The 26,828-nt window shown below is 34.0% G+C and overlaps 3 protein-coding genes across 4 annotated transcripts in view; 2 read left to right on the top strand and 1 right to left on the bottom strand.

The window, feature by feature from the left end:
* Positions 1–5,177, bottom strand: part of LOC111517234 (glutamate receptor ionotropic, kainate 2) — a 66,744-nt gene extending 61,567 nt beyond the window's left edge. Inside the window, exons 1-3 of one of the 2 annotated variants that reach the window (XR_012466813.1) lie at positions 4,957–5,177; positions 1,704–1,850; positions 338–710 (exon numbers count right to left, since the gene is read on the bottom strand). Coding sequence is in view for 1 of the 2 variants with exons in the window: in XM_074180224.1 (XP_074036325.1) it covers positions 338–710; positions 1,704–1,850; positions 4,957–5,044 (608 nt within the window). In the remaining variant the exon portion in view is untranslated. The remainder of the gene's footprint in view (positions 1–337; positions 711–1,703; positions 1,851–4,956) is intronic. The other variant, XM_074180224.1, reaches the window with a different exon arrangement.
* Positions 5,178–16,974: 11,797 nt separating this feature from the next.
* The window catches only part of LOC111514586 (uncharacterized), a 255,565-nt gene continuing 245,711 nt past the window's right edge, over positions 16,975–26,828 (top strand). The window contains exon 1 of the mRNA XM_074180217.1: positions 16,975–17,125. The gene's annotated coding sequence lies outside the window, so the exon portion shown is untranslated. The remainder of the gene's footprint in view (positions 17,126–26,828) is intronic.
* Positions 24,575–25,883, top strand: LOC141484878 (uncharacterized). The gene is made up of 2 exons (XM_074180497.1): positions 24,575–24,675; positions 24,733–25,883. The coding sequence occupies exon 2, from the start codon at positions 24,843–24,845 to the stop codon at positions 25,881–25,883; it is 1,041 nt and encodes a 346-aa protein (XP_074036598.1). The 5' UTR covers positions 24,575–24,675; positions 24,733–24,842.

The following is a 26,828-nucleotide window of genomic DNA, read 5'->3' as shown; positions in this document are numbered from 1 at the left end:
TTATGACTGTCGGGATGGAAAGAATCACTTGGGATTGTAGGTATAGCTCGGTTTTCTGAATGCATTGAACTCAAATTTATTATGATTATGTGTGATGGTCAGGCCCAAGAAATCAATCTATTTCTCTATCTCTGTTTCGAGTAATGCCAAAGATAAAGTGAACAAGATGGAGAAATCTGGAGTTTATGAGCTTGAGTGTCCGGGAGCAATAGTGTTATTGTGGACAATGTGGCCGACATTTCTCAAAACGGTATGCTGAACATGAATGTACCATGCACTCTCATAGTGCATGGTATATTACTGTAAAGAACTAGCACTAGATGTTTTATCAACCTACCTATAATCTGGACCCGGTCCAAGTTGTTTAACAATGATCACATTTTTCTTTTTGCCTCTCTCTAATTCCTGTAATTTCAATATTTCTTGCAATCTCACAAGGCCTTCTTCAGTTTCATACACAATGACGAAACTAGACCATTCTAAACTCTTCACCAACTCAGCTAAACCTTTGGCATAGAGCTCAGCTTCGGGATGAAAATTAAGCAGAGCCCTTGCTTGATCAGGATTTCGAATAATCGTGGGTTTCCATGACGCGGTGATAAATGGAATTTCAAAATTCGTGCATATCGACTCGAGTATGGGGAACGTGTTGGGTGAGTCTACTCCAAATACTGCACTCACTCCTTGGTGAGCTTCCATCATATTACACACTGGAAAAAGTTAATTTTTATTTGAATTGAAGGGGTTATATATTTTTTTTTTCTTTCCCATTAATTTTTATGTTTTTGAAAATATATTTCATGGTAAAATAATTAGTTCAATCGAGTATATTACTATTAGGTTGTTTCGAAAGTTTTGTCCGTTTCAATGTATTCTTGTAGATCTATATCTCAATAAATATTCATTCATATATTTCAGAATGAATGTCAAGAATGTCATGTAATAATTGTGATTTGGTACATTGGAACAACATCCAGAACATTATCAAGCAGAATAACTTCACACAAAAGTGATATAAAAATAAACAAAAATTCATGTAGACTAGCTCAATATTCTATTGAATTAGGACACAAAATAAAATTTGATCGAGCAAAAGTGTTATGTTCAGAAAAAAATATGTCCAAAAGGATTTTTCACGAAATGGTCCTTATTAACAAAAATTCTAAGAATGAATGAAAAAAAACAGACATTGAAAATCTGAGTATAACTTACAATTATTTACTAGACGTAGATAAATCTCATTAATATTCTCAATTTGAAATAATTACACGTTTTATAAAATTCATTGAACGGGCATTTATGGAATAGAAATATTTTTAATGATAATGTCACTCTTCTCATCACAGTAAGCTTTGAAGATGACATTACTAATATCAGATATCTGAAGATTATGACATTATTATATCAATTTTCAATATTCAATTTTCAATTGTAAAACTCAGTATCTTCCTTTTTTTTAGTTCTTTTCTATTGTATTTCATTTTAGTGTCTCTATCCAGAGACGAAAGCTTGACGATATGTGAAATAGGGTAAGTTTGTTTTTTGAACGTGTTTGACTAAAAGTCCCGTTAGTCCATCATACCTTCCATATACTACCTTCAGTCGTTAATCAAAAATTTAATATAAAATATAATGTAATATAAAATAATAATATGATTTGAAAAAAGAGTTGTGCAGTAATATTGTAGTATTTTTCTACTTACATGTTTTACTTGCATCAAAACTGTCCGTATTGGATACCTGAGATACATTGCTAGTAAAGTAAACCATTTGATCAAACATGTTTTTCTTATATATAACACTGTTGAGCGGAAGGATCACTTGGGACGTCAATTCATTTAAGAGGACTCCTGAAACAATCCAACGCATCATTCTATATTGAGACATTTGAGAAACTGAAATGTTTACGCCAATGTCAAAATAGTCATGAAAATTTCAAATTATTTTATAATATAATGAGAAATGTTTAAATTTTTATTCTTCTAGAAGTATTTTTGAATTTTTGTCAATTGTAATATTAAACTTTGTGTTATCACCCAAAGACGATTGTGACTACTAACAATCGAAACGTCGTGACGTAACTTGGTTTGGAATCTTTTAATTTCTAGTTTTATTACTTGTTAATAATATTTTTTAATTTTTAATTTTCAGCTTGTATTAACTTTTTAATTTTTTTATTTTTTATTTTTTTGGTTGATGATTGTATGTTATTTATTTGTAATTTCAGTTTTTGTTTAATAAAATTGTTATTTTTCTGTTACTGTTCTTAATTTCTTTCAGGGATTTCAAATCAATTTATATCATATATGACAATGGAAGTCCGAACTGATGAAATTAAACTTTGTATCAGTAGAAATTTCAAATTTGTTTCAGTAAACGATCGACCAACAACCGTACGTCGACGAAATGCAAGATATGTCGAGAACATCGCCACTGTCTGTGAGAGTGTGCAGGAGAATCCGAGGCAATCGATTTCGCTTGGCTCACAAGAACTTGGTCTTTTGCAGATCACAACTTGACGACTTTTGCGCCGTGACTTGGGCCTGCATCCGTAAAAAATTCAACTGACCTAGGACAACGACGTTTGTTCGCTGAATGGGCTCTGAAGCAGCTGGAAACTGACCCCAATTTTTATTGAAAAATCATCTTCAGCAATGAGGTCAATTTCTGAATGAATGGGTACGTGAACAAACAAAATTGTCGAATTTGGGATGATAGCAATCCACATGAGATCTAAGAACGGCCAATGCACCCAAAAAAGTCACTGTTTGGTGTGGTTTTTGGACTGGCGGCGTTGTCGGTTCTTATTTCTTTGAGAACGATTTTAGCCAGGCCATCACTGTCAACGGGAAGCACTATTAGTCGATGACTACCAACTTCTTTTGGCCTGAACGACAGTTGGTTTAGCACTAGGAGGAGGTCTTTAGTTGCAGAGAGAAAAGATCTTAAAAAAATTCGCAGACACTTCCTTCCAAGAGGTTACTATAGTAGATTTTGAAATAAAAGCCTGCCTAAAACCTTCAGAATAAACTATATTCAATAATAAAAGAAATAAAGGAAAAATATATAACAAAATAGTCAAAGAACAAAAATATCAAAAAAAAAATAAAACAATAACCATAACCAAATCTCAATGGAAAAATCAAGTTACAAGAAAAAACTCATATTTGCGACTGGGAAATAATTCTTAAAACGACTGTGAAGTCATACGCCTGCCTCAAAGTCGTAGTTTTCTCATGTTACTTGATCAAGAATGAAGCGATTTGCACGCTCCATGGCATTCTAGATCAAAAAATAAAAATTGGTAAAAATGATTTTATCTGTCAAATATTGACAAATGAAGTATTGTTGGATTCTCTATTGAAATTAGTGAAGATATATAGGATGTCCCATTTGAAAATCGAAAGTTGAAGTCTCATTTTCGGTCAAACCGGAAGTACAGCAAAGCAAGTAAATATATTAAAAAATGTAAATTGAACTATAATACACAACCCCCAAATTTAGTTTTTCTATCTCCAATAATAAAAAAGTTATAGGGGTGAGCCACCATAGAGAATCACGCGGCATATAAAAGTATATAAATATGATGAATTACATTTGATGGAACGTCATTTCGAAAGCATATCGAGTGGTCCAACGAAAAGTATGCACCTTGCTTTTCTCCTTTTTTTGTAACTTAGCGCAAAAATGCTCGGACAGGTCAATTTTGCATTTGAGGGGGACACATTTTAGATGTATTTTTCTACCTGTGCCTTCAAATGAAGCAGTGGAAGTCGATGTTTAGGGACAAGTTGAATTGGATCATACTCAAAGTACCCGTCAGCTTGCTGCAGCCTCAGGTGTCTCCCGTTCGTCTATAATACGGATATTAAAAGCCTACAAATTTCATCCGTACAAAATTAAATCAGTACAGGAACTCAATGAAGATGATCCTGATAGAAGGCTGCAATTTTGTGAACAACTGAGCCAGCTACTAATTGTTGATCCGCACCTATCATTCAACACGTGCTTTTCCGATGAGAGTAAATTTTTTTAATGGAGCTGTGAATAGGCATAATTGCCGTTACGGGGATGACAGTAACCCACACTTATTCCGAGAGGTCCATACCCAGTACCCTCAAAAAATCAATATCCGGTGTGGCATATTAGGTAGTCATATCGTAGGGCCATTTTTTATTCCTGGGAATTTAACTGGTGAGGTCTACCTGAACATGCTTGAAGATACAATTGATCCTCTCATAACAGATATAATTGAAAATGACCAAAATCATAATGATGATCAGCTTCATTTCCAGCAAGGTGGAGCACCTCCTCACTATGTTGCTCCGGTAAGAGAGTTTTTAGATGACCGGTTTCCTGGACGGTGGATTGGAAGGAGAGGCCCCATCGAATGGCCTGCCAGGTCACCTTATCTATCGCCTTTAGACTTTTTCCTTTGGGGACACTTGAAAAATGCTACTCAGCCCGAGTCCATAGAAGATCTTCGCCAACGAATTTCAGCAGAGTGCAGAAGTATAACACCTGATATGCTACAGAATGTTAGGAATAGATTTGAACAAAATCTGTATTATTGTATGGAAGCAAATGGGTCACATTTTCAGCACTTGCTGAAGTAGGATTCTACTAAATCAATTACACATTTCAAAGTACTGGATTGTAGTTGTTTTTCTTCATAATACCTACATGTTTGAGTGAAATACAACAAATTAGGTATCATTGGAAAGTTAATTTTGTGCCCTTTCAAACGATATATCACTCGACCTCACTTCATTTTAAAATTTTAGAGTTGTTACTCACCCTCGTTAGGGGGTTGAAGGCACAGGTAGAAAAATATATCTAAAATGTGTCCCCCTCAAAAGCAAAATTGACCTGTCCGAGCATTTTTGCGTTAAGTTACAAAAAAAGGAGATAAGCAAGGTGCGTACTTTTCGTTGGACCACTCTGTATATTTCTTACCGATTGTAACTGCTGATTTAGCCATACACAGATATTGATAGCACACAAAACTAAGTAGCCACACCACATTCTGGAATACTATCTTCATTTTTCTAAATTATTTTTCACTGTTCACAAAATAAAACGGAACATTCTCATGATTTCTTTAGTTTAATGTTTGTCTGTGAAGAAATTTCGATCTAAGTGAACGTGATAATGTTTCCTGTTTGGTAGGATGCCAGGGCACTAGATTTAATTTGGTGTCTGAGCTAAAATAGGAACAGGCATATTGGAATGTAAAAACTGAATGCATTTCGAATGAGAAATAGACGAGTATGATTCGATTTAAATGAATGATTATCATATATATTATTATTTGAAAATTTCAAGATTCATCAAGTATGGTTTACTTTTTCTCTAACTTATGTATAAGAAACAATAAATATAGTTAAAAAAAACTAAAAATACGCTTTTAAAGAACATCGACCTAAAAAATTAAAAATAATTATTTTTTGAAATAAGCTTGAAAAAATAACGATCGAAAAATACCAGTATTATTGTGAAAAAGCGTGGGCGCTAGATATACAAAAAATATGGCACGAAGCGCCCACGCTTTTTTCATAATAATAGTAGGATTTTTCGATCGTTATTGTTTTGAGCTCATTTAAAAAAAATATTTTTAACTTTTTAGCTCGATGTTCTTTAAAAGCGTGTTTTTTATTTTTTTTTTAAACTATATTTATTTTTAACTTTTTAGATCGATATTCTTCAAAAGCGTGTTTTTTAGTTTTTTTAAACTATATTAATTCATTTTGATTCTCTTTTGAACAACCTATGGAAGAGGTTACGTACAGCGCCATCTGCCCGCGAATAGATCAAGCAATAATGTCGAGAGTTACGTACAGCGCCATCTCTCCGCGAATAGATCAAGAAATATCAAGGAGGTTACGTATAGCGCCATCTGCCCGCGAATAGATCGAGCTATAATGCCGATAATTCTGTCGATACAGATCCCGAGCTTGAAAGTACAAACAAACATACATACATACCTACATACAGGTGAAGCTATTATAAAGCGTGTAAAAAATGGCTGACATTTTCATCATTTCTCTCTGTATGAAACATGGTTATGAAAATTTAAGATTCAGAGTGTCTTCCAAGTTTGTCACAGTTTTTCATATGGTCAATCCATTCAATTGTCATAATTGTCACTAAAAAAGTGGAAAAAATTGTCTTTGTGAAAATGTTCAAGTGAGAAAGAAAGAGAGTTTGACCAATTATACAGGGTGGTTGAAATTGATACTCCCCATCGATAACCAATGGGACCAAATAAAGAAGCCAAACTAAAAAACTATTAAATTATTTCACGCATCTATCATATGAAACATCATCTTCATATCTTCATGATTTAATAAGAACCTGGGGGATTTTTTCATTTCGTTCGTAAATTCATCATACTGTGAATACAAGCAAACAATTATTAATATAATTTCCATTCATTAGAGAAAAATGTTTTTCGTCAAGTAACAGCTTTTCTTGAAGAAAATCGAATACTCCCGTACGAGCAGTCTGGGTTCCGCAAAAAACACGGAACACGGAAAGTAATCGACGATCTTGCGAGATTCAGAGATCAATCAGAAGTCACCATTTTAGTACTGCTTGATTAAAGTAAAGCTTTCGATTTAATTGATTTCGATTTACTCATCAGCAAGCTCAAGATCACAGGATTCGATGACATTTGTCTTAAATGGATGACCAGCTATGTCACAGAGGCCGATTACAGAGGGTCAAGTTGGATGATTACTCATGGTCATCCCTAAAAGAAACAATCTCAGGTGTACCGCAGGGAAGTATTTTAGGACCCTTGATGTTTTCCGTGTTTATTTTTGATTACCCCACTTTCTCATCACATTGTCAAGTACATCTATACGCAGATGATATACAGTATTCTCATAACAGTGATAGAGAGAGTTGCTTGGCCAATATAAACACAGATTTGCACTCGGAGAATCATAGACTGAAAATCAATCCAAATATAACTTTGGCCTTATGCATAGGGTCTCAAAGACAAATAAAAGAAAGTCAATGTAACTTTAGGCTCACTCCCGATAACGCTCTTTGTCTTTCCATGAACATGTGACAAACATTTTCAAAGTATTATTCTTCAAACTCAAATCGCTATATAAATTCAAGTATCAGTTATCAGATGAAATGAAACTCAGGTTAGTTAAAACTCTTATTTACCTACCCCCATTTCGAGTATTGTTCTTTGGTGTATTACAATTTTTTGCCGCAGTATAACAAGCAGAAGTTACAACGCATACAAAATGCTTGAATGTGATTCGTATGCTGTATACCATATGGTAAACATGTCACACCATTTTTGTTGAAAATAAAGAAGCTGAATGTGGTGTACAGAGTCCAATATTTGAGAAAAATTTTTTGTTTAAGTTGCTTCAAACTAAAACGCCTAATTATTTATATAGTTTATTAAGCATACATACATACATACATACATACATACATACATACATATGGTCAATTTGAGAATTAACTTATTCAACATACCTAGGCACCGTACTTCTAAATTTCAAGGATGTTTTTCTTATATGGCCCCTTCTTATCTGAATGAAATTTTACCCCTTTTAAATCATAATATTCATCAATTTAAGAAAGAAATGAAATCACAGACGCTTACTGCTCAGTGCTAATTTGAAATTCAACGTATGGTAGGGTAATGAAATTGTTAAATTGACCAAAATGATGTTAAAAATATTAAGATTGATTAGCAACTATATGATCTTTTATTTTTTTTTTCTTCTCTATCATTGTTATGATAGTAACTAAATATTTTTATAATTATTTTCTTACACTCATTATATAATTTTTGGGAGAGGTAGAAGATTGCCTTTGGCTAACCCTTTTCCTTGTATGTATAAATGTATATTTTATGCATTATTATTATCATGATTTTTTTTTCTTTTTCACCGTAGTGTGCGCTGGTCAGGCCCTATCCCTCGAAGCTCCGATACATTCGGGAGGGCGCGCCAGCATTATCAACCAATGACCACTCCCCACACCGTGGGGTAAGTGATCATTGGGTCCGAGAATCATGTGCCCTGAGCAAGCACATTGAGCCAAAAATGACAGCCTTCTGCATCTGTGCGGCTAAGATTTCTGCCTTAGTGCGGCAAGCCGGTATGATTTTAAGATTCGAGAGTAGAGAGGACATCATTCCACCAAGGACTCCAACAATCAGAACAACCATCTTGACAGAGTGATCTGGATAGAGTCTGCGGAGTTCGAAGAGAAAATCTCGATATTTTATCCGTTTTTTCTCCTCTTTTCTGACGATATTCGTTTCGCCAAAAGCTGAAAACTCCACGACAAATATCGTTTTGGTCTGGTGGTCAAGAAGGACTACATCAGGCTTATTAGCTTGTATGAGCCTGAGGGTGGGGAGCGAATAGTTCCAATAAATTCGGCACTTCTCGTTCCCCACAACGGATTCAATATCCCCCGGAGCGTAGGGCAACACCGGTATCTCGTCAATACCGTAAGAGTGCCGTAGATGATAATATAGCACTCTTAGGGCCGCGTTATGTCGATCGATATAGGTCGAGACCGCATATGCTAGACATGCTGATAGCAAGTGCATTAGGGTCTCGGGCGCCTCGCGGCAGGCCCTGCACCTTGTGTCAGGAACCTCTATACCCATCACGCGACTGCGGTAGACTAAGGTGTTGGAGACACCATCCTGGCAAGCCATGATGAACCCCTCAGTTTCCGACTTCAGCCCACTCGACCTGAGAAAAGCGAACGTCAGGCGCTTTGATAAGTCAAGGTCTCCAATGTTATTGAAGAAGACCCCATGCATTGGCTTATTCTTGTGTCTCCGCAGAAGTAAGGTGATCTCTGCGGCTTTTATCGGAGCTTATTGCTGAACGGTTTCCAACTCAGTGACAGAGTTGTAGTCACCTCGTTCAGAGTCGAAAACTCTACCGAGTTCATCAGCTAATCCATCACACATTGGATACGAGACGCGTGTTGTCTCGCCGACGTAATCTTAGCCTCCATCTTGTGTACACGCCGTTCAATCTTCCGAACCGCAAGGCCGGGATTTCGTCCTTCCGATTCGGAAAGCGATTGGACGACGTTATACACGGCGGTGTTGATTTGCCAGATGTCAGCCTCTTCTGTTAGAACCCTATGAACCTCCGCATCCAAACGAGCCAGTTCTTGTGGCTTCAGGGGCTTAATCCTGTGGAGCGCCCTGCGTGTTCTGGTTGTCGTCTCCATTGGTGGTATGATGCGAGTCTCCTCTCCAGCCGTGCCAACGGGTGGTAGAACTGTCACTTCTACCACTTCGTTAGTAGGCTGGGAAGGAGCTAAATAGCCCTGCCGCCGAAGATAAGATACATAATCCCTAAGGTTTTGGGCGGAAAAGGCGGCATGCTCCGGATGTGTTTCACACCACAGAGCATGCAATCTCGCCATGTACCCTCTTCGCGCGGGCTCACTACTCTCGTAGCAATGCATAAGGCTATCTCTCAGCTCATGCGTCCACTCAAAGCGTCCATTTTCATTGCCAAGGTTGTCATTAGTAGGCAAATCATCGTTATGGGCCCCACCACCTTGCCTCTGACCCCTCCGAGCGGGTCGATTGTGGGGACCCCTTTCTTAATCACTGGAAACCAAGTGTTGGGGTCCACCGGGTGGTTAGCCCTGTGGACCCACGGCCGGCACCGGAGGGAGAACAAAGTTCTCCTTCCCGGGTGCGCCTGGGCTGTCGGTCCGGTTTTGCACCAGTTGCTCGGGTAAGTGGTGCAAAACCATTATTATTATTATTATTATTATTAACCCCCTTCAGATTTTATTTTGAATGTATTGAATGTGATAATGTTATCACAAAATGATACAAATATCGTAAATTCTCATAGAATTCATATTTCTAAAATGTCAGTAGGTGTGGATTAAATTTGAAAACATCAAAAAGATTAGGACTTGTTATGTAGCCAATAAAAATATAATTGTTTATTCGCTCAAAGGAGTATGAAAACCCTCGAGAAAGCTATTGTATAGCAAAACACGTTTTCAAGTTTTGTAAGTTTTGTACATTATACCGCTGTACGTTTCTATCTGGTACTATATGATCAATTGCGATTTCTATCGTTTGACGTTATGATGGAGTAAATTTCTGTGTATTACCATTTCTATCTTGTACATTATGATGCATTAGGAGTCCCCGTTGTTTTTTTTTGTAAACTGTCCAGTAAAAATATCATAAGTGTTATATCGCTTGAATTTTTTATTTATTAAATGATAGATTCAACGGTTTCTTGAACGATATTGTTTTATTCAATGTTGCTGAAGGCAAATTTGAAAATTACCTTTTAGGCAACTTGAAATGAAAATACATGCTATATCGATGTTAGTAAATCTGATGAAGTCTGAACAAGTATTTTACTTGCTGAAAAAGGGCAAAAATTCTGTTCCACCGATAAAATTGATATAAAAAACTATCCAAAAATAGTTAAAAATTTCATGTGGCAAGGACATAGTGGAGCCATCTCCCATAGAAAAGATTAACTTATAAATACTCATTCAAATGAACATAAAACTGTAAATGTGTAGTGATGTAATAAGCTTCGTCTACGAGTTACGAGGTGGAGCGAGGAAGATGTTTTGTCATACGCTCATGAAAGGATACATACCCCTTTGTATATAGACTAACCCATACCCTGAAGAAAAGCAACCCCATAGGTATCTATGAACCTGTGTTGTGGTAACCAACTGTGATCAAAGAAATAGAGGAGTAATAGCAAAATAGAAACACACACACACACACGTGTTGGGGGTTCGAATCTCTGCGATTGATACGAGTATGTCTGCGAATGATCCTAGCATAAATTCAAGAATACCGACTTCAAAGGAATCATTGGTACGTATACGCAGAAGTGGTATATACTTCGAATTAAAGGATATTCGTGATTGATATTTTAAAAGTTCGATATACTTGAAAAACGTTTCAAAATGAGAACATGAAGGTCAGTTTCACCAGTACTGTACGTACGCTATAGCCGGGATATAATATTTGTACTTCATCTTCAGTTTACTCCTTTTCGAGTAATTCGCCTACTTGATTCTGACGAAATTATCATAGTGAATCATTACCATTACATGGAACCAGTCGTTCTACATAGATGAAGAGTGGTTTGCTCCTTGCCATTAGATGGATGCAATTCATCTTCTTGGTCACCAAGTAGGGGCTTCTTCATCTCATTAGCTTTAGCTTTACGACCTTCATTTACAGGTTCCAGCTAATCGTTTCATCGTGCAGTTCTATCATTCCATGTAACTGTGTGTAAAGTGGGGTCATACGTGTCTTCTAACTCTTAATGCTGGTATGATTGCTACAATCCTTTTTCAAAATGTGAGTGGATTTCTGAACGCACTTCATATCTGGCAAGCACTTCATTGAGGACTATAACTGTTATCGTACCAGCTTCATCATTCAGAATGGGGACAACACCAAAATTTTTGGAGAAATAATCAATTAATATCACCAGGTATTTGCTTTCGTCACTCACGGTAAAACATTTATGTATATCCATAAGGAATCCGAAAGGGGGTCCGAACAGATATATGATATTAATTAAGCAAACAATGTGTATTATTATAAGTTATCTCTTACTGGTTGGATGGAAGAGCAATTTCTGCCTTGATTCGTCATGCGCAGACATTGAATTCTGCCATTTGTTAGGTTAGATTAGTATCCCTTGTACTGAGTAACCTTTCAATAAAAGCATTTATTATTATTATTATTATTATATAATTTTTTGGACCCGTGTCATGATTCCTTCCATCAGAGCGCAGGGACTGTGTGCTTACCTTCCACAATCTGAAGAATAAACAAAGTTAAATCAATGGGGAAGATAATCTGCTGAAGTGTACTAAAGGTAAAAAGTTACTGCGTAATATAAACCACTGAAGAGTCCAATTAGTTAGTAAACCGTCGTATTCATGAATTTTTCTTACAGATTGAAAAAAATTTAAATTCTATCCTGAGCTTTTTTTCAAAGAATATTAATCCGGTATTATTTCTCAAAGATTCATGACAGTGTTATCCATGTTGAAGTGTCCTCCAGCCCGGCTACGTCTGTACTCTCAATGAGATCAATTTGAGCACAACCTCTTACCTAAACTTTCCCACTTCCGATGTAATAGATCATTGCATAGGTATATGGAATCCCAATAAGCTTAGTTAGCTTCAATGATTCCATTGGAAGTCTAGAAATTTGTTGGCAACCATTTCAATTTTTTTTTGATGGGTCAGCTTGGAACAAACTTGGTCATTGGTGAATGGATGTTTGTGACTCTTTCTTATCTCTTTCGTTGTTCATAGGTCGACACCTCACCTGAAGTGACATATATAAGCTGCTTGCAGTGTAACTTCTCTTGAATGATGAAATCCTTGTTATACGGTCGATAGAACACTAGTTGTTTGGAATATGGTGTCCTGAATAACTTTTCCGCATTATCATCCGTTTAATCACTGCGGTTTATTATTTCGTCCTCACCTTATCTGAATCTAATTCTTCGATTCTGACGTATATTAGCTACTTGCAGTGTGACTCCTCTGATAGAATCCTTGTTATTCGGCCGTTAGCTATAGTTGCATTACTGTTTGGAACATGGTCTTCTGAATAACTTTCATGCATTATCATGCGTTTAATTACTGTGGTGCATAGTCGTACTACTGAAGTTTTTCTGGCCACCTTGCAACATAACCCTCCGGATTCTATGACATTTAGTTTTACGATAAAACTGAATCTCAATAGGTACCTAGTTGTAAAAGCGTTCAAACTATTCCACAATGGCTTGAAACTCGTTTCTGGTAATGCAGTGATTCCATTCGACTTTACCCAATGTTTTACCAAAATAGCTATTACTTTCTTTTCATAATTGCGTATTGGGATGCATAAGAGACAAAAATGAACTCTTCTGTAAAGCCCAACATGGGAGCTGTTATCCTTTTTTTTCAGTTGACTGAAAGAATACTGACTGAATCGGATGTTCTCTCTATCAACCAGTGACGAGATTTGTTAATTTGTCCAAAGTCTTTCATGAAATTGATTGTATTTGCACACTCCAAAGAAGCTCCGTATCTCATGTTTATCTTTTTATCTTAATTTTTGCTGGGTGGGTTTTACCCCCTTCTCCACGATTGCACTGACAAAAAACTTACCTTCTTCTGAAATATTTTATACTTGTTAAGATTCATTTTCATCTTAATAATTCCCCTTCTAATATCTCTCCAAGATTTGAATTAGTCTTGTTTTTCCTAACACGATTAACTGTTCCAGATGAAGAAGGCAGGTTTTCCACGTGAGACAACTTGGAAACAAGTTCCATTAATCATTCAAAAGTGTCTGATTTCAAAAGTGCCTCAAATGTACATTAAAAAAATACAATAGGAAGAAGACATTCCGTGGTAAATTAATACTTACTACCAAATAAATCAAGACTTGGTCATAGTAAAACTAACCTGTAAATAAATATTCTGAAGTGATATGATATTATAAAATATTTTTATATAAGAACAGACAAAAAAAAGTAAAAGCGATGCGTATAATTAGCCCAATCGGGGATCTGGTCAAAGTAGACAAAATATCAAAAAGCGGACCTTGACTACAGTGAAAATTGTCTACGTAGATCCAAAATCTCGATATCATATCAGGTAAATTAAGGGGAATATAAAAATAAAATTTAAAGTATAAAATGTATGGACTATAAAAACTAGTCTTGTAAATATAAAATTTAACAGTAAAATGTATGAACTATAAAAATTAGTGTTGCAAATATAAAATTTAAAAATAATGTATATATAATATATAGTTTTGCTAAACGAATTTTGCTAAACGAATTTTGATGAAATCAATGTGGTAATTGAAGCTCATTTCCGAATCAAGAGTGTACTGAAAAATTATAGGAAAGTTATTTATGTCAAATGAAATACAACCGCATTTGTTTATATTTTACTGAGGCGGTTCAATGCATTTAATAAATTGTACACACACACACACACACAATCTTTACAAATTCATTCTTTGACATTAGTTGCAAAGTAAATACAAACTGTCCTGACAGCCATTTTTAATCAACATCATATACTTCACAGTTAGTAAGTACCTATCAAAAGGTTTTTTCCAGCATCCCCTTCAGAATAAACACATAATTCACTTCCAACTCTTTTGGATTTGGAACTTTCTGTATGGTTTGTAAAGCATCTAGTATATTTTTTTGTACATCCCCAATAACCAATTGCAGTAAAAAAATCAGCGAAGAATTTTCCTAGAATTTCTGGCATTATTATTATGGAAATAATTCATTTTTAGAAATGAAAACTGGATACTTTACAAGCGTCAGTAACACAAACACGTCGATAACACAAACAAATAGAATTTGAACACAACGATACTGAAAACGGACATAATAATAATTGTAAAAATTGTTCACCCAGCAAAAGTAATGAAAAGTATGAGCTAAAATTCAATAGAAATAAAATAAGATGAATATATAATCCCATCGTTCTCTGGTAGGGGTGACACTACTTCGCGGTTAGATTTTTTTTATTATGTTCCATGATTCCATGAAGACCTTTTTACCAAAGAGAACACATTCTCTGATTGACTATAAATATTCCATGATTTCAGCATATTTCAGTACTCGATGCGCCATCTATTGGTTGGTAGAGTGAACAAGCTCCTAATATATGATGGAATCGGCCGATACTTGATGAAAATCCATAACTAACGTATTCCAAAAACACTTTATTGTGAGATTTTCACTAAATTGTTTTACAAAAACGCAACACGTGTTTCGCCATACAATGGCTTCATCTGGCGTGTCTTTCAACTAATTCTACACATTCAATACTAAATATATATATAGTTTATGGAGTACCTGAAATCAAAGTACCTGTAAACGAAGTACCTGAATTTTAAGTAGCTGATATTTTACCTGAGTTTCTAACGAATTAAATTACCTGTTCCATTTTCACATTTGAAAAAATATATTCAGTAACGGAGAGTTATTGAGTTCTAATTGATCATTCAGTAAATTACCCGAATTCCTGAATCTATTGATTTCTAAACATTCTAGATGATTAAGTTTCAAACTCTTCTCTTCTAAATGTAACACCTCGTACTCATGATTGAACTCGTGTCCTTCTGCTAAAAGATGGTTTGCAAATGTGGAATTGGTCTTTCTATTTACAAAACTACTCCTATGTTCTTTAATTCGTTGAAAAAATGTTCTTCCTGTTTGCCCAATATACAGTTTTGGACAGGAGCCACAAGTCAGCTTATATACTCCTGATCTATCCGACACCAAAGTTTTGTCCTTATTGTTTTTAATAAATTTAATTAGGTTATTATTCGTTCTATAAGCTACGTTTACGCCTTCTTTCTTCAAAAAACGGGCAATATTCCTGTTTGTTTCCCCCACATATGTCAATGTCTTATAACTCACGTTATCGCATCTTGAATATGGGTAGACCAGATCCATGGCTTGCTTTTGTCGTTTTTTGGAAAGAATGGAGCATTCAATAGTATGATTCACAGATTATTGAATATTCCACTGTCTGATAGGGATTTCCAGAAAGAGCTGAATTTGATCAAACAAATCGCGATTAATAACGGTTATAAGGTAGATATTGTAAGCTCCATTCTTTCCAAAAAACGACAAAAGCAAGCCATGGATCTGGTCTACCCATATTCAAGATGCGATAACGTGAGTTATAAGACATTGACATATGTGGGGGAACCAAACAGGAATATTGCCCGTTTTTTGAAGAAAGAAGGCGTAAACGTAGCTTATAGAACGAATAATAACCTAATTAAATTTATTAAAAACAATAAGGACAAAACTTTGGTGTCGGATAGATCAGGAGTATATAAGCTGACTTGTGGCTCCTGTCCAAAACTGTATATTGGGCAAACAGGAAGAACATTTTTTCAACGAATTAAAGAACATAGGAGTAGTTTTGTAAATAGAAAGACCAATTCCACATTTGCAAACCATCTTTTAGCAGAAGGACACGAGTTCAATCATGAGTACGAGGTGTTACATTTAGAAGAGAAGAGTTTGAAACTTAATCATCTAGAATGTTTAGAAATCAATAGATTCAGGAATTCGGGTAATTTACTGAATGATCAATTAGAACTCAATAACTCTCCGTTACTGAATATATTTTTTCAAATGTGAAAATGGAACATAAGTGCAGGTAATTTAATTCGTTAGAAACTCAGGTAAAATATCAGCTACTTAAAATTCAGGTACTTCGTTTACAGGTACTTTGATTTCAGGTACTCCATAAACTATATATATATTTAGTATTGAATGTGTAGAATTAGTTGAAAGACACGCCAGATGAAGCCATTGTATGGCTAAACACGTGTTGCGTTTTTGTAAAACAATTTAGTGAAAATCTCACAATAAAGTGTTTTTGGAATACGTTAAGCTCCTAATAGAATGTCTGTTCAGAATACAATGTACATCTAACCGTGTTATGGGGTAAATAATAAGTGCAAGAAGACGTTAGTAGATGTCGCCAGCGATATCTGTCTGTTTGAAATCTGTTTTACGTTAACCAGCTAAACTAAATAATATATATTATAAGAAACATGAAGTTTCCGTTAATACAGAAGATAATGATTTTTTTCAACTTTTCTTTCAAACTTTCTATCTTGAAGTTCTATCTTGAGGTTGAACATTTACCTAGTATCGCAATAACCCTAGTAATCCCCCGTTCCAATCATCTGACATGATAATGCTCGAATTAACTTAAATTTGAATCTTCCAAAAATATTAAACAATTTTTGAAGCAACAATTATTGAATTTCATTTGAGATAAAATGAACCACACCCTCAAAATTAGAACCCTTATAATTTGAATAGGATCATAGAATTTAGGGTAACTTCCACACAAGTTGGCAATGCCATAGCGTCCCAAAACGAATCAACCAATGTGAACACTGTATTCGACTCGATCGGAGTCGGAGATACATTCGCCATTTTGATTTCTGATTGTGCGCGTTTTAGTTGTACAAAAGTTGGTCGGTTTAGTGCACGGCAGAGTGAAACTGAAATTTAGTGGACAAATTTTAGGGAATATCTGTTTGACAAGGTATGTTTTTATTGAATTTGTCAATTAAAGTTAGTCCCAAATGTTGTCAAGAATTAATTTACTAAACATAGGTTAAAACTACTGTATAGTATTCGAGATTTGAGTCATAAATTTGTGACAAAGCCAGCCGGTTTTTGTCGCATGTTTTTTTTTGCCGTTACAAATACGTTTTTCAAATTATTAAGAGATATGTAGTATGTGCTTAGTTTTGTTATTTTCTAAATTATGAAGCCATATTCATGATTATTGACACATTTGAAAAATGTAGATACTTTTTCATTATTAAATATTCTTTGTTCTCCTCATTTAGCACTGGATTTGATTGAATTTACACTTTCTGTTTACCAATGCGAGAATAAGTCTGCGAATTGTGTTTGGAATAAATACATATAAGTGAAGACAGCTGGTGTCTAAAGGGCGCAGTCGATTTTCTCCACATGTTTTATTGTAGTTTGCAGTCAAAAATATTTTGTGAAGGTTTTTGTTCTGCGTTCAAGAATTGCAACTTTGGATTATCGTGTCTCATGTTTTTCTGCAAGTCTCTATATCTTCAGAAAATGACCGAAGAATCGAATATATATATTCATGGGAATAAGTTAGATTCAAGGCCACATTTTGTTTGGAGCTGGGATGCGTATTAAATTCAAATACGTCTGGTTTGTGTCTGATTCAATACCGATTTAATGTGAAGTGTGAAGTAGGCTGAGATCGAAGGGAGATGAAAATATATGATTGAAGTCTAAATTCCTTGCTTTATATTCTCTACCCTTAACAAGTTTTTTCGGGCCCACTAAAAGACTGCTCATAATTCAAATATCACCTATAAATAGGTATCATAAGTAGATATAAACGTAATTTAACCTATTAATAGGACAGGACTGGCTCATTGGTCTTCTTCACGGGCCGGCTCAGCTTGCCATGAGAAGAATGTTTATGGTTCAAATTGTCATTCATCAGTATTTTAGTATATATAGAGAGTGAAAGAAAAATACTTGAGCCATATATGGAAATATTCTATAAAGAGTGCTTTCTGCAGAATATTCAAGATATCTTTTTTTGAAATCATAGGTAACATTTGTTGTCTTAACTCAGTTTCTCAAAAATGTCAGAAGGAGGTTTCCATAACGAGTGTGAAGGCAGCCACGGATTTCTAGCCATGAGTTTGTAGCGTGAGCCTTACTGCACACGGCGTCAGCGGCATCCAAAATGTGTTGTAAATTGGAGAACAGCTACGACTATTTCTAATAATTAATGAAAATTCACTGCAGAATGTTCTTCGAGAAATGAATATTGATTCATTATATTGATGAGAGGATTTAACCTGTATCTCATAATATTTTGCCAGGCAGAAAACTTATCTTCACACAACCGTACATGCTTTGAAAATAAACTTCAATAAATCCATTAAAATATTCGTGGATGGGGATTTTTTTGCATAACTACATACTACGAGAGGTACTGAATGAGACCTATATCTCAAAATATTTTGCCGGGCAGAAAAACTACCCCCACAAACCCTTATATGTTTTCTATATTAAATTCAATAACTCCATTAAAATATTCGTGGATAAGGATTTTTTTGCATAATTACATAGTATGAGAGGTGCTGAATGAGACCTATATCTCAAAATATTTTGCCGGGCAGAAAAACTACCCCCACAAACCCTTATATGTTTTCTATATTAAATTCAATAACTCCATTAAAATATTCGTGGATGGGGATTTTTTTGCATTATTACATACTATGAGAGGTACTTAATGAGACCTATATCTCAAAATATTTTGCCGGGCAGAAAAACTACCCCCACAAACCCTTATATGTTTTCTATATTAAATTCAATAACTCCATTGAAATATTCGTGGATGGGGTTTTTTTTCCATAATTACATACTATGAGAGGTGCTGAATGAGACCTATATCTCAGAATATTTTGCCGGACAGAAAAACTACCTCCACACACCCTTTTATGTTTTCTAAATTGAATTCAATAACTCCATTAAAATATTCGTGGATAGGGATTTTTTTGCATAATTACATAGTATGAGAGGTGCTGAATGGGACCTATATCTCAAAATATTTTGCCGGGCAGAAAAACTACCCCCACAAACCCTTATATGTTTTCTATATTAAATTCAATAACTCCATTAAAATATTCGTGGATGGGGATTTTTTTGCATTATTACATACTATGAGAGGTACTAAATGAGACCTATATCTCAAAATATTTTGCCGGGCAGAAAAACTACCCCCACAAACCCTTATATGTTTTCTATATTAAATTCAATAACTCCATTAAAATATTCGTGGATGGGAATTTTTTTCCATAATTACATACTATGAGAGGTGCTGAATGAGACCTATATCTCAGAATATTTTGCCGGACAGAAAAACTACCTCCACACACCCTTTTATGTTTTCTAAATTAAATTCAATAACTCCAATGAAATATTCGTGGATGGGGATTTTTTTGCATAATTACATACTATGAGAGGTGCTGAATGAGACCTATATCTCAAAATATTTTGCCGGGCAGAAAAACTACCCCCACAAACCCTTATATGTTTTCTATATTAAATTCAATAACTCCTTCAAAATATTCGTGGATGGGGATTTTTTTGCATAATTACATACTATGAGAGGTACTGAATGAGACCTATGTCTCAAAATATTTTGCCGGGCAGAAAAACTACCCCCACAAACCCTTATATGTTTTCTATATTAAATTCAATAACTCCATTAAAATATTCGTGGATGGGGATTTTTTTGCATTATTACATACTATGAGAGGTACTTAATGAGACCTATATCTCAAAATATTTTGCCGGGCAGAAAAACTACCCCCACAAACCCTTATATGTTTTCTATATTAAATTCAATAACTCCATTGAAATATTCGTGGATGGGGATTTTTTTCCATAATTACATACTATGAGAGGTGCTGAATGAGACCTATATCTCAGAATATTTTGCCGGACAGAAAAACTACCTCCACACACCCTTTTATGTTTTCTAAATTGAATTCAATAACTCCATTAAAATATTCGTGGATAGGGATTTTTTTGCATAATTACATAGTATGAGAGGTGCTGAATGGGACCTATATCTCAAAATATTTTGCCGGGCAGAAAAACTACCCCCACAAACCCTTATATGTTTTCTATATTAAATTCAATAACTCCATTAAAATATTCGTGGATGGGGATTTTTTTGCATTATTACATACTATGAGAGGTACTAAATGAGACCTATATCTCAAAATATTTTGCCGGGCAGAAAAACTACCCCCACAAACCCTTATATGTTTTCTATATTAAATTCAATAACTCCATTAAAATATTCGTGGATGGGGATTTTTTTCCATAATTACATACTATGAGAGGTGCTGAATGAGACCTATATCTCAGAATATTTTGCCGGACAGAAAAACTACCTCCACACACCCTTTTATGTTTTCTAAATTAAATTCAATAACTCCATTGAAATATTCGTGGATGGGGATTTTTTTGCATAATTACATACTATGAGAGGTGCTGAATGAGACCTATATCTCAAAATATTTTGCCGGGCAGAAAAACTACCCCCACAAACCCTTATATGTTTTCTATATTAAATTCAATAACTCCTTCAAAATATTCGTGGATGGGGATTTTTTTGCATAATTACATACTATGAGAGGTACTGAATGAGACCTATGTCTCAAAATATTTTGCCGGACAGAAAAACTACCTCCACACACCCTTTTATGTTTTCTAAATTAAATTCAATAACTCCATTGAAATATTCGTGAATGGGGATTTTTTTGCATAATTACATACTATGAGAGGTGCTGAATGAGACCTATATCTCAAAATATTTTGCCGGGCAGAAAAACTACCCCCACAAACCCTTATATGTTTTCTATATTAAATTCAATAACTCCATTAAAATATTCGTGGATGGGGATTTTTTTGCATAATTACATACTATGAGAGGTACTGAATGAGACCTATGTCTCAAAATATTTTGTCGGGCAGAAAAACTACCCCCACAAACCCTTATATGTTTTCTATATTAAATTCAATAACTCCATTAAAATATTCGTGGATGGGGATTTTTTTCCATAATTACATACTATGAGAGGTGCTGAATGAGACCTATATCTCAGAATATTTTGCCGGACAGAAAAACTACCTCCACACACCCTTTTATGTTTTCTAAATTAAATTCAATAACTCCATTGAAATATTCGTGGATGGGGATTTTTTTGCATAATTACATACTATGAGAGGTGCTGAATGAGACCTATATCTCAAAATATTTTGCCGGGCAGAAAAACTACCCCCACAAACCCTTATATGTTTTCTATATTAAATTCAATAACTCCATTAAAATATTCGTGGATGGGGATTTTTTTGCATAATTACATACTATGAGAGGTACTGAATGAGACCTATGTCTCAAAATATTTTGTCGGGCAGAAAAACTACCCCCACAAACCCTTATATGTTTTCTATATTAAATTCAATAACTCCATTAAAATATTCGTGGATGGGGATTTTTTTCCATAATTACATACTATGAGAGGTGCTGAATGAGACCTATATCTCAGAATATTTTGCCGGACAGAAAAACTACCCCCACAAACCCTTATATGTTTTCTATATTAAATTCAATAACTCCATTAAAATATTCGTGGATGGGGATTTTTTTGCATTATTACATACTATGAGAGGTACTAAATGAGACCTATATCTCAAAATATTTTGCCGGGCAGAAAAACTACCCCCACAAACCCTTATATGTTTTCTATATTAAATTCAATAACTCCATTAAAATATTCGTGGATGGGGATTTTTTTCCATAATTACATATTATGAGAGGTGCTGAATGAGACCTATATCTCAGAATATTTTGCCGGACAGAAAAACTACCTCCACACACCCTTTTATGTTTTCTAAATTAAATTCAATAACTCCATTGAAATATTCGTGGATGGGGATTTTTTTGCATAATTACATACTATGAGAGGTGCTGAATGAGACCTATATCTCAAAATATTTTGCCGGGCAGAAAAACTACCCCCACAAACCCTTATATGTTTTCTATATTAAATTCAATAACTCCTTCAAAATATTCGTGGATGGGGATTTTTTTGCATAATTACATACTATGAGAGGTACTGAATGAGACCTATGTCTCAAAATATTTTGCCGGACAGAAAAACTACCTCCACACACCCTTTTATGTTTTCTAAATTAAATTCAATAACTCCATTGAAATATTCGTGAATGGGGATTTTTTTGCATAATTACATACTATGAGAGGTGCTGAATGAGACCTATATCTCAAAATATTTTGCCGGGCAGAAAAACTACCCCCACAAACCCTTATATGTTTTCTATATTAAATTCAATAACTCCATTAAAATATTCGTGGATGGGGATTTTTTTTGCATAATTACATACTATGAGAGGTACTGAATGAGACCTATGTCTCAAAATATTTTGTCGGGCAGAAAAACTACCCCCACACACCCTTTTATGTTTTCAAAATTAAATTCAATAACTCCATCAAAATATTCGTGGATGGGGATTTTTTTGCATAATTACATACTATGAGAGGTACTGAATGAGACCTATATCTCAAAATATTTTGCCGGGCAGAAAAACTACCCCCACACACCCTTTTATGTTTTCTAAATTAAATTCAATAACTCCATCAAAATATTCGTGGATGGGGATTATTTGAGAAAGTAAACACAGTCTAAATCGCTTGACTACCAAGCGACCGGGCTGCGAGATCGTCGAGCTTTGTCCATTGGTCGCGCGACTAGGTTTTTTGATTCGGTCAATTCTTCATTAAAATACATACACTGCAGTTGGGTGGCGGTCTCGTCACTTTTTTCAATCTCTCAGAATATAAATCTTTCTTGGGAAAGAAAGTTTTTGGCTTTCTACTACTCCATCTTGTATGGAACAATAGAAGAACAATAGAATTTATAATTAAAAAAAAAACGGTTTCTTAATTTTAATATTTAGTTGCAAAAAACGATTGTTAATTAACAAACGCATTTTTTAGCAACAAAGAAATTTTTTTAAGAAACCATTTTTTTTTCTAAAACTCATGATTTTTTCCATTAACATAATGCAAAAAAAATTCAAATTGCTTATAAACAATGTGTTTGTTTATAATAAATTCATTTTCAATAGCTGTAACAAATTTAAAAAATATATTATGTAATTAGTTTTTAGCCATGGGACATTGAAACAATAAAAAATAAAAAATAAATTGTAATGTATTTTTTATAAAATTATAATTTTGAATTGTTAATAAAAATTATAAAATAACAGTTTTTTCATTTTGGCAACGGTAATCTATTTTTTGCCTATTAAGGATAACTTCACCAAAGGAAAAAAATGCAATGGTTTTTGTTTAATAATTATAGGGAATTTTATATTAACTTTCAATTCAGAAAAAGTTATTAATCAACAAATTTATAATTAACGTTAAAATTGGGATAAAAATTTTTTGACTGCGGATTATTGTTTATTGATGTATCCCAACATTACATGAATCTTTTCATTCCTCAATATTTACATTTAATATGTTCAAATAATGTTCTTTTTATGTCAGAGTGACGAAAGGCGCGCGGAAGCCAGACTACCCGCTTTTGGCTCTATTTTCAGGGCTCTGTAAAAATTATAAATAATCGAGATACAGTTTCGAGAGTCGGGACTTTTTTACGCAAATTTATTGATCTTTTCAAATCTTCTTTCAAATTTCCAAAATTTTGAAAATTTTCCGAGACATAAGAAAAAACTAAAGCCCCATTTTTTTCACTTAATTGTTTATAACTTTTGTTATTTTTATTGGCACGTTTTCGGACCTGTCCTTGAACTTTCCAGAAAAAAATACGAATTGACATGACATTGAACTAAAAAAAATTAACTTCACATGTACTTTTTCAAATATAATTTTGTGGTCATAAAAGTCACTACTATCTGTGAAAAATTTTGTTGAAATCTTTTTTATCGCTAAGTAGCCGTGGCTCTGCTACTAACGATAACTCTCAGAATTCTAAACTTGCGCGAGCCAATGAATATCGAGGTCTTGTCTATCAACGTGCATTTTTATTCATGTTCATTCATGAATTAAGGACAAATATATATGTTATTTGCAAAAAATATTTTAGGGATCTTGATCAGTAGATAAATTAATATACATTCAATTTTTTGAATACATAATTTTACAAAATAATGACTAGGACCATTCTAAATTGAATATAGAGTAATAAAATCAAATTTAATACCATATAGAAAAAACTCGGAAAAAATGTTGATTCTGTGATTCTAAACCTCTTAATTTTTGAAAATTCGGAAAATATAAATAGAAATAAGAAACTGTATAACATGAAATGGGTATCAATAAGGATCAACAGGATATTTTTCTGTCATAAAATATAATTTCATTACATATGTCACATTAATCTTACGAATGAATTGGTTGCACCTATATAGTTTTCTTAAACAAATTCAATAAATTTACGCGAAGATTATTTACACAAGGAAAGTGTAGGTTGTTTAAAAGTGCTGCATTTTCAAGACATACTAATTTTTTATCCTTTCTAGATCATTTGGTATGTGGCTGGGTAATTAGGTAATTTCAACAAAGGTGAGTCAGTTTGTTGTTCCATAGCTTCAATAGTAACAAGAAAATTTTTGATATCATATGTGCAGATATGAAGATATGTAATGAAAATAAAACCATTATGAAACGACGTGGAAGACCTTCCAAAATAAAAGTAAAACATTTGGCAGAATATTTCAAAAACAATTATTCGGGTAACATATATGATCAAATTAAAAACCTAACTGCGGGATCAGATGTAATTAAAAAAGCAGCTTTGAATCTTTACAACCGAAATGATGATAACACTTGTTATAACATAGTGAAAGCTATCAGAAGAAATTCAGGAGGTATTATTGAGTACCTCAAACCAAAAATAAATATAATTCAAAATGTAATAATTCGTGAAAGTGATGCAAATTATGGAAAAACTAACTTATTGCAAAATAAATCAAAATCTGATCAAACAATTGAAACAGTCACATCAGAAGTTTCAGATTGTATTTATTCAGATATTTCTCCTAAAGTTGTGAATTATAACCATAATAAATTCGGGCAACATAGCAATTACCTTTCTGATAAAAATTACAGCTGTGAAGAATCGTATAATGAGACAGAATTCTCAGATGTTTTCGCTTCTAACAATTTTGATAAAAATATTAAATCATCTACACCTCAGATAAGCAATCAATTAACTAATAATACGGATCCCTTAGGTAATGTATCCTCCATAAATGAAAATTTTACAATCATATACTCTAATCTAAACCGATCATCTGAGATCTCAACAAGTAATGAACACATACCATTAACATTTCTAGAACTTAAAGAGACGAGAGCTAATAATGAAACTTTACTTCCTCCAAATTCGATAAATTTGAAAACAAATAATTGGACCACACCAACCTATAGCGACTGTAAATTTTATGAGGGTTGCTTTGCGATTACCCACCACGAACTATTATTAATATCTAAGGGAAACAAATTGACAACAGGTTACACCTATTTAGTAGAAAAAAAAATTTCACAGTTCGTTAATAATATTTGCGTAATAAATTTCAAAGGAAATCGTTATAATGTCAGGAACGATGTATTCATATGTATTTTTATGCAAAAAAATCCCCATCCACGAATATTTCAATGGAGTTATTGAATTTAATTTAGAAAACATAAAAGGGTGTGTGGGGGTAGTTTTTCTGTCCGGCAAAATATTCTGAGATATAGGTCTCATTCAGCACCTTTCATAGTAATGTTTGTATGCAAAAAATCCCCATCGACGAATATTTTGATGGAGTTATTGAATTTAATTTTGAAAACATAAAAGGGTGTGTGGGGGTAGTTTTTCTGCCCGGCAAAATATTTTGAGATATAGGTCTCATTCAGCACCTCTCATAGTATGTAGTTATGCAAAAAAATCCTCATCCACGAATATTTTGATGGAGTTATTGAATTTAATTTTGAAAACATAAAAGGGTGTGTGGGGGTAGTTTTTCTGCCCGACAAAATATTTTGAGACATAGGTCTCATTCAGTACCTCTCATAGTATGTAATTATGCAAAAAAATCCCCATCCACGAATATTTCAATGGAGTTATTGAATTTAATTTAGAAAACATAAAAGGGTGTGTGGGGGTAGTTTTTCTGCCCGGCAAAATATTTTGAGATATAGGTCTCATTCAGTACCTCTCATAATATGTAATTATGCAAAACAATCCCCATCCACGAATATTTTAATGGAGTTATTGAATTTAATATAGAAAACATATAAGGGTTTGTGGGGGTAGTTTTTCTGCCCGGCAAAATATTTTGAGATATAGGTCTCATTCAGCACCTCTCATAGTATGTAGTTATGCAAAAAAATCCTCATCCACGAATATTTTGATGGAGTTATTGAATTTAATTTTGAAAACATAAAAGGGTGTGTGGGGGTAGTTTTTCTGCCCGACAAAATATTTTGAGACATAGGTCTCATTCAGTACCTCTCATAGTATGTAATTATGCAAAAAAATCCCCATCCACGAATATTTCAATGGAGTTATTGAATTTAATTTAGAAAACATAAAAGGGTGTGTGGGGGTAGTTTTTCTGCCCGGCAAAAT

This window comes from Leptinotarsa decemlineata, unplaced genomic scaffold (assembly GCF_025532065.1).
Source record: "Leptinotarsa decemlineata unplaced genomic scaffold, Ldec_3_MD MMD2_tig00026294_RagTag_RagTag, whole genome shotgun sequence".
Classification (NCBI taxonomy): domain Eukaryota; kingdom Metazoa; phylum Arthropoda; class Insecta; order Coleoptera; family Chrysomelidae; genus Leptinotarsa; species Leptinotarsa decemlineata.
The sequence above is the reverse complement of the archived record's forward strand: the minus strand, read 5'-3'. Positions and strand labels throughout refer to the sequence as shown.

What these genes read in the sequence shown, in the direction of transcription:
- LOC141484878 (XM_074180497.1), top strand. Translation starts at nt 24,843, where the DNA reads ATGAAGATATGTAATGAAAATAAAACCATTATGAAACGACGTGGAAGA.